Source organism: Chenopodium quinoa, unplaced genomic scaffold (genome assembly GCF_001683475.1).
Source record: "Chenopodium quinoa cultivar QQ74 unplaced genomic scaffold, ASM168347v1, whole genome shotgun sequence".
In the NCBI taxonomy this organism is placed as follows: domain Eukaryota; kingdom Viridiplantae; phylum Streptophyta; class Magnoliopsida; order Caryophyllales; family Amaranthaceae; genus Chenopodium; species Chenopodium quinoa.
In genome coordinates, this window is record NW_018742204.1 from 15,662,477 (window position 1) to 15,676,125 (window position 13,649).

At 32.2% G+C, this 13,649-nt stretch overlaps 1 protein-coding gene across 1 annotated transcript; it reads right to left on the reverse strand.

The window, feature by feature from the left end:
• Positions 1–7,870: 7,870 nt before the first annotated feature.
• On the reverse strand, positions 7,871–12,504 carry LOC110719797 (ABC transporter I family member 1-like). Its single transcript, XM_021898782.1, has 2 exons — positions 12,091–12,504; positions 7,871–9,211 (listed from the first exon to the last, which is right to left on the reverse strand). The coding sequence occupies exons 1-2, from the start codon at positions 12,238–12,240 to the stop codon at positions 8,522–8,524; spliced, it is 840 nt and encodes a 279-aa protein (XP_021754474.1). The 5' UTR covers positions 12,241–12,504; the 3' UTR covers positions 7,871–8,521.
• Between the last annotated feature and the right edge of the window lie 1,145 nt (positions 12,505–13,649).

The window sequence follows — 13,649 nt, forward strand, 5'->3', positions numbered from 1 at the left end:
ATTCTTTATAGGTTCATAGAGGGACTGGAAAGGCTGATATATACGATCTTGCCTTCTTTCAAAACATTCAATGGTTAATTGTATCAAGTGATAGAGGCACTATCCATATATTCAGTTTTGGAGTCCGTGTATTTGGTGATGTTGAGTAGCTCAACCTTATTCTACTCCCGAATTGCAGCATCAGAATTCTTCATCTTCTCTTGATTCCCTCGATCCTCAGAATGTTATTGTCGGTGCTAATCCGAGTTTATCTCTTCCTCTTGTAAAAAGTATGATTAATAGTATACCTGCTATATTATGTGGTAGATATTAATAGAAAAAATTCTGTAGATTGTTTCTTAGGGGGGGGGGGTAGGTTGGGGAGGGATTATGGGTATGTTGGTCAGTTGGTTGTGAACGCAATTGAGCATTCAAAGAAGGCAAATCCTTTATCCCTTTTGTAGAACTATGTACTGTCACAAAAGAACTAAATATAATTAAAGAAAATTCTAACGTTTGTCTAACTCTATCCACGCAACTATCTGAAAAGTTCTATAGTATCAAACTACTATAAGTATATTGATAATTTAGTACTCACTTGTTTTAAAATAGGAAAGAGTAATTTTATAGCAGAAATAGGGGGAAAAAAGCTTTCCATGATAGCAGTCTGTTTGTGTTTCAGAAGAGAGTTTTTAGTGCATCATGAATTAAGCTATTAAAGGATGTGCTTTAGTAAGTTGCCTTCATTGACCAACACTTTTATATCCCTTGTTTTTCTTTTGGCAGGAGTACTACCAAAATATAATAGTTTTGAATTGTCATTTGCGCGTTTTCACTTACTTGAGAATGCCCGATGCATTGTTGCATTTGGATCCCACAACACTATCATTGTGGTTGGCTTGGATGGAAGGTATATGGAATTTATACTCTATTTATGTTGATCTTATGATTGCCCCTAGACTTGGAGTGAATGATATAGTGACATGATAGAGTTTTTTATTAATTTTTTTTTAAAAAATAAATAAATATATATTTAAGTTATTTATCTTTTACGTGACAATGACAGCTATGTTCTTGTTAATTTGTAATGACTTGATGAGTGAAGGTTAAATTACAATTTCTAAATGGATGATTTTATAACTTAGTGTAATATGTAGCAAAAGAAACAAACCAATATTTAGTGGGTTGATTTGAGTGAGGATGTTCAAAATAAATTTATGCAATAAGTGAGGAGTTTCGTGAAAAAAGTATGGAGTCGGTAGAGTGGTTAACTAAAGTAATAAGTCTGTATTGTGCTGGGTTTTTTGTATTCTACTACATTATAATTTGAAAGATAGTGCTTATACATGAATTGATATTGCTGGAATTATCAACACTATCTTATATCTTCATCCAAGGAAAAAGCTTACTGTATGGAACGTTCTTGCAACAAATGCTAGCTTGAAGTGAGTAAATGCCTTATAAGTGTCTTGTATTAGAATGGATAGAGGAGTACTAAAGATAGTTGAACTTTATGGCCTTTATCTTCTTTCCTATATTAGTAGGTGGCTGAAAGTTGTGATTAGGCTGCTGCTTCTTTCCTATACAAAATGTAGATATATAGCCTGTTACATGGAGGAGGTAGAGTCAGTAAATCATAAAAAAATTTCTTAATTAGAATCTCTATGCTGAGTGACGCAATCTTAATTACTGTGTATTCTTTTTAAGATTTGATACGAATGAAAAATATACTTATATTAGACAATGTACATAGTAATAACATATAACTATCAGAAAATTGTGGGATATTTGATAATCAAACACTTTATTGTCTTTTCGAGTACCTGACCATGAGATTGTGCTTGCATCTACAATCCTTACCATTTCATATTTGTGTTGATAAATTCATTTTGTTAGTTGTGTTTGATGTTCATTTTAGAACACCTGGAAGTGTATATTTAGAGGCTAAATCTGTTAATTAGGAAAATTTTCTTAGCTTAGTCTTGCTTGTGCAATAGGGATGTGATCACCCACAAGCTTATCACTCTGAAAGACGTATGTTATAGACTTATAGTATGAAATATCAAAACAATTCAGCTTTAATACACTAAATGTGAGCATTAATACAATTGATTACCCATGTTTTGATATTTCATACTATAAGTCTATAACATACTCCATACTCTATATATATGTCCAAGGTTTTCTTTTAATTTCTTAATATTTAACTTGAATTCAGCACAATTTCCTTATCATATAAAAGGGGTTTCCACTTCACTGAGGGGGAGAAGAGGGGGGGGGGGACGTAAGACTACGATTACTAAAATTGTTAAAACCATTAAAGAGAGAGAGGGGGTGTAGAGAAGCATAAGAAGCAAGAGAAAGGAGAAAGGAGGGTGAATGAAGGAATGAGAGGGGGATAAGGAAGAGACTGAGAGAGAAGGGTTACTAGGTGATGGCTAAGATGATATAGAAAGATCGAGGTCCTCAAGGATACAAGGCAAAGAAGAGTCAAGAAAATTACAGCTCTTTTAGGAGACCGTTACAAACATAATATCTTTTCAATGACATGACAGAAATATAAATTATTAAAAAGAGAATATCTTAATAACCATGACTATGTAATTATAAGACAAATGAGAGGAGCAATAGAAAAAAGGAGTGACGAAGAGTGAAGGAGCAAGTAGGACAAACTGAATTATCAAGACCACAATAGAAGAATGAAAAGGAGAGAAGAATAAGAGCAAGAGGAGGTAAGAGAGAAGCTGATGATGAGGAAACAAAAGGGTTAGAGGGAGATAGGGAAAATGTGACAGTAACGATGCAAGATAAAGAAGGGAAAGAGAGAAGGAGCATTGTCAGTCTGAAATGTCACAAGCAAGTAGCAACGGCAAGCTCCATTTTTTTTATAGTTCATTTTGTTGCTCATTTTTCACAAATTATATGATTTTTTTGATGTTAGTATTCTGATTTTTCCAATGATTTCACGATACAAGGCATCAGTAAAGACTCAGTCTCCTAAGGTCAAAATGAATGACAATTTGTTCAAATATGTGTATAAGATGAAGGTATCATGAGGTATGTTTGAGGATGATGTTGTGTACATGTTGTCTTAAGCTCTGCTTGATTTCTATGCCAGTTCTCGAAAAAAAAAAAGAAGAAGAAGAAGCCCGAACATATTATCATATATAGGTACTTTGCCTAATTAGTATTTAGAAACGCTGCATTTTTTTTTTTTTTTTTTTGCAAAATCATTGAGGTTTGCCCGTGACTATTAAGCTACCATTAATCTTGGCTTTCAATATTCAATCTGTTTGTAGAATTATGCTTATAATTAGGGGTCATGCAAATTTTTTTTGTATAGATTGAAATTAGATCTCTTGGCAATAATGAAAGACTTGATTTCTGTGTTTTTTAGGGGGTTGATTTGCCTATTGCAAATAAAGGTAACTTTTATTAATTTATTTATTTGTTTAGATCTTTATTTGATTGGATATGACATATGAGGTCTATTAATATGTTTATTTTGTAGTGTGTTTAGTTGTATGTATAACTTTGATTTGTGGTATTACCCCACTAAAAAAACTTGGATGGTGGTAATTTATTGTAATGTATAAAATTTGATTTGGAATTTAAAGTAAAATTATACTATGAATGAAATTTTGTAATGGGAGGAATATTTAGCTATCGTTATTGATGGATTGATGTTGAATTAAGGTTTTAAGTTATTTGATGCTGAAAGATGTTATTTTTAAATTTTGAAAGTATGATTAGCAATATTTAATTATGATTCTGATGTGATGAAATAATTTAGGTTATAGGGTGGTAAATTATATCTAGCAAGATGAGAGGGGCTGTATTTGCAGCATAAGCTGCTACAATGGGTAGTTGCAAAGGTGGGACAGCAAAACTATTGCAGGTACGTATATATTCTTTCTTTTTTAGTTCTTTTGCTGATTTAAATTATAATTGAGAAGAATTATTTGTTGAATGTTTGTCTGATTTGTCATAGTATTTGATTTTGGAATTGGAACAACGTATTCTTGAATTATGAGAGTTAGAGATCATGTTTGATGTTGATGTAGGAGCTATTATATACATCAAGAGGGAATTCAGCCTTATAATTATATTCTTATATTATACTATGTCCATAATAATAACATATATCTCAAAAAATAATGGAATTATGAGATTATGCTTGCATCTATAATCCTTATAATTCAGATTTATTTTGCTGTGTTTGATGTTCATTTTAAAGCACTTGGAAGACTATTTAGAGGCTAAATTTATGTTAATTAGGAAAAGTTTCTTAGCTTTGTCTTCTTTCAGCAATAGTGAAATGATCTCCCACAAGCTTATCACTAGCTTATCAATGTGAATTATGTCACTAAAATCAATACTTTGTGTGATTAGTCTTGAGTTTCTTTAAGGGAAATGGTAGTAATAAGAAGTATTTTAAGATGATTTATTACTCTCAAGTGTCGAACACTAATTTTTTAGGTTAATTCCAGTGTGGGTACATGTGGCTTCAAACAATATCCGAGGATTTTGAGCTGCTACTTTATTTGCTTATGCTTTTCTGATTTTGTAGGATTTTTGCTACTTTATATTTTGATTAAAGATAATTAATGTGGGCATTAAAATAAATAATATGTTCTGATTATGGGTTTCTCCTTTATAAAATTAGGTGATGTATTGGAAGGATGAGTTTGGCTTCATGTTAGCTGACATTTTGAAACAAAATAAAGTAAATGATTCAGGCATGAGATTTGATCCCGGGATAAGGACAGTTGATTTCGATAGGTTTATAGCCGAGTATGAGAATGATCATATTTCTTGTTCTTTGTCTACTTTGATTAATTTTACGGCAACTGAGGAGGAGATCGAGGAGGCTCTTTACCGAATTTAAGCTCAAAAAATTTCTGAATATATGAAAGAGTTCAGGCTCTTCACTCTTTTGTAGGGTGTGCTGCTATCAAATCTTATAATTTACAGCTTAAGTAGCAATTACATTTGGACATGTGCAATTTTTCATGAATTTTCCCCTTTTTTCCCTTCTGTATGGTTATAAGAAATTCGTTAACGTATTGAAATCGAAGTAGCATTCTTCATTATGAAAGAATTGCAGAATTAATACTTTTATTACGCAGGACTAATTGTTTAAAAAATATACAGTTAAGTCTATGTCTACATAACTGTATTGTATAATCGTAAAAGTTACTAAATCAATTTGTTTAGAAAAAATATATATATACACACACATTGAATATCACTCACATTATCTAGAATTATATGTTCGATGATTAACATAAAACAAAGCTAATCAAAATTGTCACACTTATAAATACACATAACTTTATTATAAGTAAACATATAAAATAATGTAACATAAAACATAAGCTAATTAAATAATGATAATAACTCCCTATAAAAAAAAAAAAAAAAAAAAGTGATAATAATCCATTAGAGATCATCAAATTGAGGGATTGCGCGCCATTATTTATGATGATGCAAATTTGTTAACAAATACATCTTGTATTTATATAGCTTTTCCATTTGAGTTAAAAGTATTCTTTTAACATTTGATGCCCCAAGTTATTTATTTTAATTCATTTAAAGCAAAGCTCTTAAATTCGATTCTAATTCATAGAGGTGCTTATGAGACGAGACAACTCGCGAGCTACTCGTGTTAGACTCTGTCAAAACTCGACTCAAGTGAGCTCGACTTGAACTCGAAATTGGCTCGATATGTTAACGGGGTCAAAACTTGACTCGAACTCGAGATTGGCTCGAAATGTTAACGAGTCGAATTGCTCATTACTCGACTCGAAAGCTCATAAGAAGCTCGAAATCCTTCCTATAATTTGATATTTACAAAAAATGAAAATATTTTGATAAAAAAACTTTTATTATAGATTATTAATTAATAAATAAACATTATTTATGTACTCTTATCATCATATATATACTTCTCAAATGACAAAATTAAAGAGAATGAAGAGATGTTATAGTAAATAGGGAGTTTTACTAAAGACGAATCAAATTACCTGACTCTGTTACCAAAAAAAAATTAAAATAATCTACACATACATCAACGACTAATTACACATTAATCACCGAGTATAGATCACCAAATTGAGGGACCGCGCGCGTACCGAGTAGATCACCATATAAGGGGACCGCATGCTCTCATCTTTTCCCTCCGTAACATTACTTATTTGTTTACTTATAATAAAGTTATATGTATTATTTCCCATCATTACTTAATTTGGTTCAATACACTCTGAAGTGCTACATGTTATGCAAAGTTCGTATAATTTAAACACAATTCTTTGACATTACGTTATAAACTGCTCCAATTTTAGTTGAACCATTAGTTTTGTGCACTTATTTATTAACTATAGCTAAAGTGATCATTATACACTAACCAATCAAAGCAAATGAAAATCAACAATCAAAATGCAACCAATTACATTATCACATAAACAACGACTAATTACACACTATGACACTAATCACCAAGGCGAAATCACCAAATTGGGGCCAACAACTAGTTACTCTAAGATTGTGGTGGTCTGGTGGTCAGCGTGTTAAACATAAGCCTTCCAATTCCGTGTGGTCCGCGTTCGACTCTTGCTAGTGTCATTTTTGTTTTTTTTTTTTTTTTTACTTTTTGTTGGAATAGTTTTTAGAATTTATCTTTTTCGATTTTTTTATTATCCTGTACTCTATCCTTTTTCAAAGCTAAAATTAGAAATAATATAAGAGGTTCATTCATATATCTCAAAAGTTAATTTTGTGATACAATGATTTTTTTTTTTCCTAGAAATATCATTGGAATTAATAAAATTATCTTCTTAAATGTATTTACGCCTTTAAGATATATATTAGTTTATTCACAATTTAGACTGAATTTTTAAATTTGACGAAATGATCTAGTGTTTGGGTAATTATAACTTCTAATTTGTCAGTATTATCTGTTATAGGGTTTAGTTTGTTCATTAACAAGCGTTCACAGGGTGTAGCAAGCCACACACAAGACGAATCGTATTTTTTAAACTTTTAAGAATGCGAGCATCTATAGCCGTAAAAATATTTATTTTCACATCTTCCCTTACTATTAAATCTGAACGATTAAAGTTGTGACACATGACCCAACTGAAAGAGCTCCCCGAACCTAGCTAGCTATGGTGCGTACATCGCACGTGTTAGTTACTCTAGTTAAAAAAATAAATCTGAACCCACTAAGTTAAAATCCTGGATACGCCACTGTTTGGGATGCCTGTGGGGATTGGGTTGTACTATTATGGAGTACGTGACACCAATGCTGCAACGCAGCATTTTCATGAACATGATCCCAATACCTACCTTCCTTTTCTCTTAGGTTCGGGTTGTACTATTAGGAAGTATACTTCGATTTTATATAAAGTAAAAGTAATAATTTGGATACAACCTTAATTTTATATAACAATGAATCTTTTTTAATAAAGTTATTTTGGAAAGAAATATATATAATACTTCGTACTCCGTAATACGTAGCCAAAGTTTTCTCCTAATTTCACTTTTAGTAGTACAATATTTATTTATTTATTTTATTTTTTTTAGTAGTATAAAGCAGATTGAAGGTATAATTATTTTCATAGGCATAATAAAATTGGTAGTAAACTCTATGATTTAGATGATAATTCCTAGCCATTTATATTAGTCATAAAATTAGCACCTCGAAATATTTTGGCAATGGTGGGTATTTAATTTTGTTGTAGGTTGAGATTTTTTTTTCCATTGTCTTTTTAATTAGGTATCATTAAGTTAAGTGGTTGAAGATTTTGGAGAGATAATAATTTATTTATTTATTTATTTATTTATACAGTTTTGAGGGATTGCTTAGAAAAACAGAAACCAAAGCTATAAATTGTTAACAAACAAGCCATTAATTAATATGAGTATTAATCTCGAACTTTGTACACAAATAATACGGATTTGCAGGCAGATTAAGGATTTAATGTCCAAGATAAAATTCATAGACAGCAAAAAAATCAAACTAATGCAGTTACTTGGAACTGTAACTTCATGGAGCATAATGTAATTCCAATGTGTGTTTTATAATCTACCACAAACTCCACTCCATAAGAGAGAGGCTAGAGCTCGCAACATTCGTAATGCTCTTTCAGTTCCCAATATGCTGAATCTATAATACATCACCACGGAACAAAAATGCCAACATAATTCACAATCACAAAGGCAGCATTCATAACTTTGGAGTGCAACGAAAGGGTAGCGAGCTGATTGTAGAATGCAGACCCAATGAACTAGAGAAACTCCAGTATAAGACCGTGAAAGGCCCAGAGAACCAAAAGGGAATCTGACTCATCAAAGAAATAAATCCTCACGAAAGCCAATTGTCATGTTGCTGCTGATGGAGTCAAACCTTGCAAAGATCTAGCATGGGGAAGAAGTCGAGTGCCATATGCTGTTAGCTGAGTTTACTGATGAAAAGCTAATTAACATGCCTCAGTCTTGGTTTAAATTTAATTCAAAGAACTTAACCACTAGCCTCACAAAATCAAGCAATGTCACTGCGATCAAGCATATCGATCAAAGTCATCCGTCTAGGAAATCTAGGTGGCAACCTCAAGTACATTGCATCATCAATCTTGATAGGCAGATGAGTTGCCACAAACACAATTCCTCCCTTCTTTCGATGCTCAGCAATTATATACTCCAATAATTTTACACCATCATCATCCAAAGCAACAGATGGCTCGTCCAGCAACCAAATAGGCCTATCAATTGCCAGCAGCCTAGCAAGTTGAAGTCTTTTTCGCTGACCCATTGACAGCATCCTTGCCTTTTCCTTTGCCAACCTTCCCAAACCCATAAGCTCCAAGGCCGGAAGAGATCTTCCTTCTTTTCCTTCAAGAAGTTCGAACCACTGAATATTTTCCAGGACTGTAAATTTTTCCTTGACAGCATCTTTTAGAGAAACCCATCCAAGCTGGAGCTTATATTGATGAAATACTCCTGACTGCGTAATGTCATGCCCATTCCAAAGGATCTCTCCAGCAGAAGGCTTGGAGAAGCCAGCTAACATGCGGAGGAAAGTGCTTTTGCCTGAACCATTGCTACCTGTCAGCACAAGTCCACCGCCATCATGAACAGAGGCATTAACATGGCGCAAAATTTGTTGGGCATTTCGCATGCAGGATGCATTGTTGATAAGTATGCGAGGAAGTGGAGCTTTTCTTAGCGACATCTATGTAAAGTAAAAAGGAGAGGAGTTAAATAAGAAAAAATAAGATTTATGCAGGATGTACAGAGTGCTATCATCAAGATGCATAATCAACTATAGCATATTAGTAAATTCAGCAATAAACTTCAACTGCATAAAGATAAGCAGTCACTGAAAATAAAATTAAAAGAGAATACATAACACTTATTCCGAGGAATCAGCAATACTGCAAAGAAAACCCACATCTTCAGAAACTGATTTCACCTCTACTATATAAGTTCAACTATTAGAGTTGAAGCGTGGAATTAAGTTGAAGTTTGAATATAAGAAAATTCTCTGATACTAAGGTATATTGGTTTTTCAAGGGCGTATAACCATTCGGATTAAAATCATACGTAAGTCTTGCTAAGAATCATCCAGTTTAAACAATTTACTAAGAATAATGTATGTAAATTATGCATTAAGTCAACACTTATAATCATAAAGGTATGGAATTCATAACCCTCTTTGACGTGATATACTCTTTAGAGGATGCAACTAAGATCACATGACATGGATACTAACTCAAGGTTTCATTAGGATTCTATAATCATTACACTAGACCATGGTTCCAATCTTTAAACCCACACCTAATTAATACTTCCTTAATTGGCTTGATGCTAATAAATTGGAAAAATAGTTTAAATATTATTCTAGTTCTTAAATCGGTAAAGCAAATTCATAGTATAACATGACTCCATCACAATATATAAGCAAGTAGTTTATACTTAAAAACAATAAGTTAGCATCATAGTAAATCTGATTTTAACTGATTCACCATAATTATCTAGAACCCACCTTGGCATTATAAGCTTACTTAGTATTACCATATTCGTGGAGCGAATTTAGGTAACAGAATGAGTGTCATGACCTATTTGTAAATTACCCCAACAAGGGTACTACTAGCAGTCTAGCACATAACAATTCACTTTTTTGAATCATAGTTTTGAGGTGAGTGTTTGGTAGAGAGATATTAGTTTTGAGTCCAAAAGGCTAATTTTGAAAATGCTAGTAAATGAGCTTTTTGGGGAGAGAGGTTTGTGGTAGTTGAGGACTTGAGAAGAAACAACTCTCCTATCCCAAAGTTTATCAAATGTATTACCCTCTACTCCGACCCTCTACCACGTTTGCTTAAGCTGATAAATTATGCATAGATCCTTATTGGTCATTTTACACAATGTAGCTATTAGTTAACAATTATATACCAAACACTTGTACACAACGAACTTATACAATCATCCAGTGAATTTAAGGGTTTAACTTATCATGTTAGTGGTTGTAAGTGGTAAATCTAAATACATGTCTAAAGATGGCAGGGTGACTACTGACCGTGTGTTTGAAAATTTAAGGATTAGAGGAGAAAAGAGAGAGAGAGAGGGATTCCATTGTTTGGATAGTACATTAAGAAGGTGAGCTATGTTACATGGACTCAATTACCCATGTCCGACAAGGGTACATGTCCAAGCATCCGACTCAATTATTTTGTGAAAAAAATCCATGATTTTGAACTAAAAATGACGTGTTCAAGTGTCAAACATGGGTACTTGAGGTGAAATGAAGAGTCCATGTAACATAGAAGGTGAGGGAAAAGGAGAAGAGGGAAATGGAAGGAAATTGTGTCCATCAATATTTAAGAAATTAATCTCTCCAAGATTGGAGAGATTTGGAAAGAAAATGTACTTGCTAGTCTCTTTCCCTTGTTTCTATTCTAACCTCCTTTCCCCCCTACTTCTTTGCCCAATTTTCACCCCTTTTTACTTTCTCTCTCCTTTCCCCTGCTTCAAATTTCCCTCCCGTTCCCTCCTATTCAACATCATCCAAACAATGGAATTAAATGTTGTCCTCCTTCCCCTCCCCTTCTCTCTATTCCTCTTCACTCCCTTTCTTTTTTTAATTTTCTATCCTAACACACTGTAATAAATTAATTATCTTTTTTTCCTTGGCTTTTGTACAAGTTAGGTGTGTTTTTAGTTTATCACTTGATTAGTGCTGATCTTATGTTCTCTGATGACTTGGTACACTTTCGCAAGCATCTCCAGTATATGGGTTATGAAATACATTCGAAACTTCACAGATGTTGATGACAAAGTTACCTAAAAAGCTGCACTGCTATGTCCTTATGAATTTAGTCAAAGGTCTTCGTTTTGGTTCTTATGATTATATATTGAATACTTGTATTTTCTCCTATCCTAAACTTCCATCCTCCAAATCTTCCTTCTACAACATACCACATGTCCACGATTTTATTTCTTTGTAATGTTCAAGTTCTCTTAAAGCTAAAAAAACAATAAAGCAATCACCATTTTTGTGCTTCAATGTAGTTATAGCTTTGACCAAATATATGAATGTACCTATTGCCTTATATGAAGTATAATACGGAGTATACGAATATGTAATTTCAAATTTTGTAGATAATTGCCCGAGCCAACAGGCTCCAAAAATGCAATTCATTAGCAACCATATCTCAATCATCAAATTAAGCTCGAAAAATCACATACTAAGAGTATGGAATTTTCGAAATGCTGTAGATAATTGCCAGTGTCAGCCAATAATCAAAAATGCAAAACATTAGCAAACAAATTTTACTCAATCATCAAATTAGGCTCGAAAAATCACATAAAATTCATCTTACTTAAGAATATCAACTTAAATTAATAACAGCGCACAGCAAAATTCTAGCAACAAAATCGATCAATAATCTTTCATAACTTAGGTGATTATAATTAATAGTTCAATAATCCACCTTAGAAGAACCCTAAATTGACCGCTGATAATGAAATTAATAACAACAGTGTGAATTAAACCCCAGAGTAGAGTATATATTTGATACACTATAACCCAAATAAAATGGAGAAATAATTTACCTCGGAAAATGCTTCAATGGAGGATAGAAAGCTCGGAAGCCGCTTCAATGGAGAAGTCAGAGTACGCTTCAAGGGAGGAGAGAGAAAGAGGGGTGCAGCGTGAAAGAGCTCTAAGGAGAAAATTGATAACAAGGGACAAAGGCAAATCATCAATAATCAATAACTTAATTAAAAAATTTTCCTCCGGTCTTTATCTTTCCTTATAAAAAATATTTATAGCCTATAATATTTACTTTCCATTTTAGCAATTATATTTTTGTCATACGCATTCAATCGAAATATTTTTGAATGTATATATTTTATAGTAATTTTTTTTTTTTAGCATATAATTGTTAAATTAATGTTGTAATTCGCTATATAAGTTATTAAAATCCGTGCATTGTACGGGACTTTAACTAGTTAGGCAATATGAGAAAAATCAAGAGTTCCTTTAGCAATATAATGTCAATTATCAATGGTCAATCAAAATCAATAACTTAATATTAAAAGCGAAATCAGTGATGACACATGTCATTCACTGGTTAAAAATTTTCCCTCCACTCTTTATCTTTCCTTATGAAAAATATTTATAGCCTATAATATTTACTTTCTATTTTAGCAATTATATTTTTGGCATACGCACTCAATCGAAATATTTTTGAATGTATATATTTTATAGTAATTCTTTTTTTTTTTAGCATATAATTGTTAAATTAATGTTGTAATCCGCTATATAAGTTATTAAAATCCGTGCATTGCACGGGACTTTAACTAGTTAGGCAATATGAGAAAAATCAAGCTGGAGTTCCTTGAGCAATATACTGTCAATTATCAATGGTCAATCAAAATAAGAGAAAATAAGTAACAAGTTAGGGTCTGGTCACTTCACTTTAATTTCACTTCAATTCAGCTTCAATAGTTCAGTTCAGTTTTGTTCAGTAATGAACAAGTTAATAACATAGATGTGCTTTGTGAAGGTGTCAAACACTTACTCTGTATCTGCCTAACCCAATAAGGGTCTTTTCACATTTACTGAACTGAGCTAAACTGAGGTGAATTGAACTAATTTGGAGTTGAAATGAACTGAATAGAGATGAAATGAATATTTTATAAGAGAAGGAAATTAGGAGCTGAATTGAAATGAACTGATTGGAGCTGGACTAAACTGAACCGAACTGGACTGGACTAAAATTAAGCTGAGTGAATAGGCCCTAACTCAATCTATCGCAAATTTGGATACTCCCCTGTGTTTTTATAAGTGTTACACTTAGACCAGCACATATTTTAAGGTAATTTAAATGATTAATAAAATATAAGATAGTTAGGGTAGTTTAAGTATCAAAAAATTTAAAAAATTATAAAAGAAAGATAATGAAGTTAATAATTAAATGAAAACTAATGAATGTGTGAGGAAAAAAATAATAAAAAAAACTAGAAGTGGGTTTAGTAGGAGACCATAAGATGAGATAGATATAATATTTAAATTAGTGTGTCACTCGGGCGTTGCCTCAGGATGTTACTTTGAGTATTTATTTATTTATTTTATTTTTTATTTTTTTTATAAAGTGTTTGAAGTATTC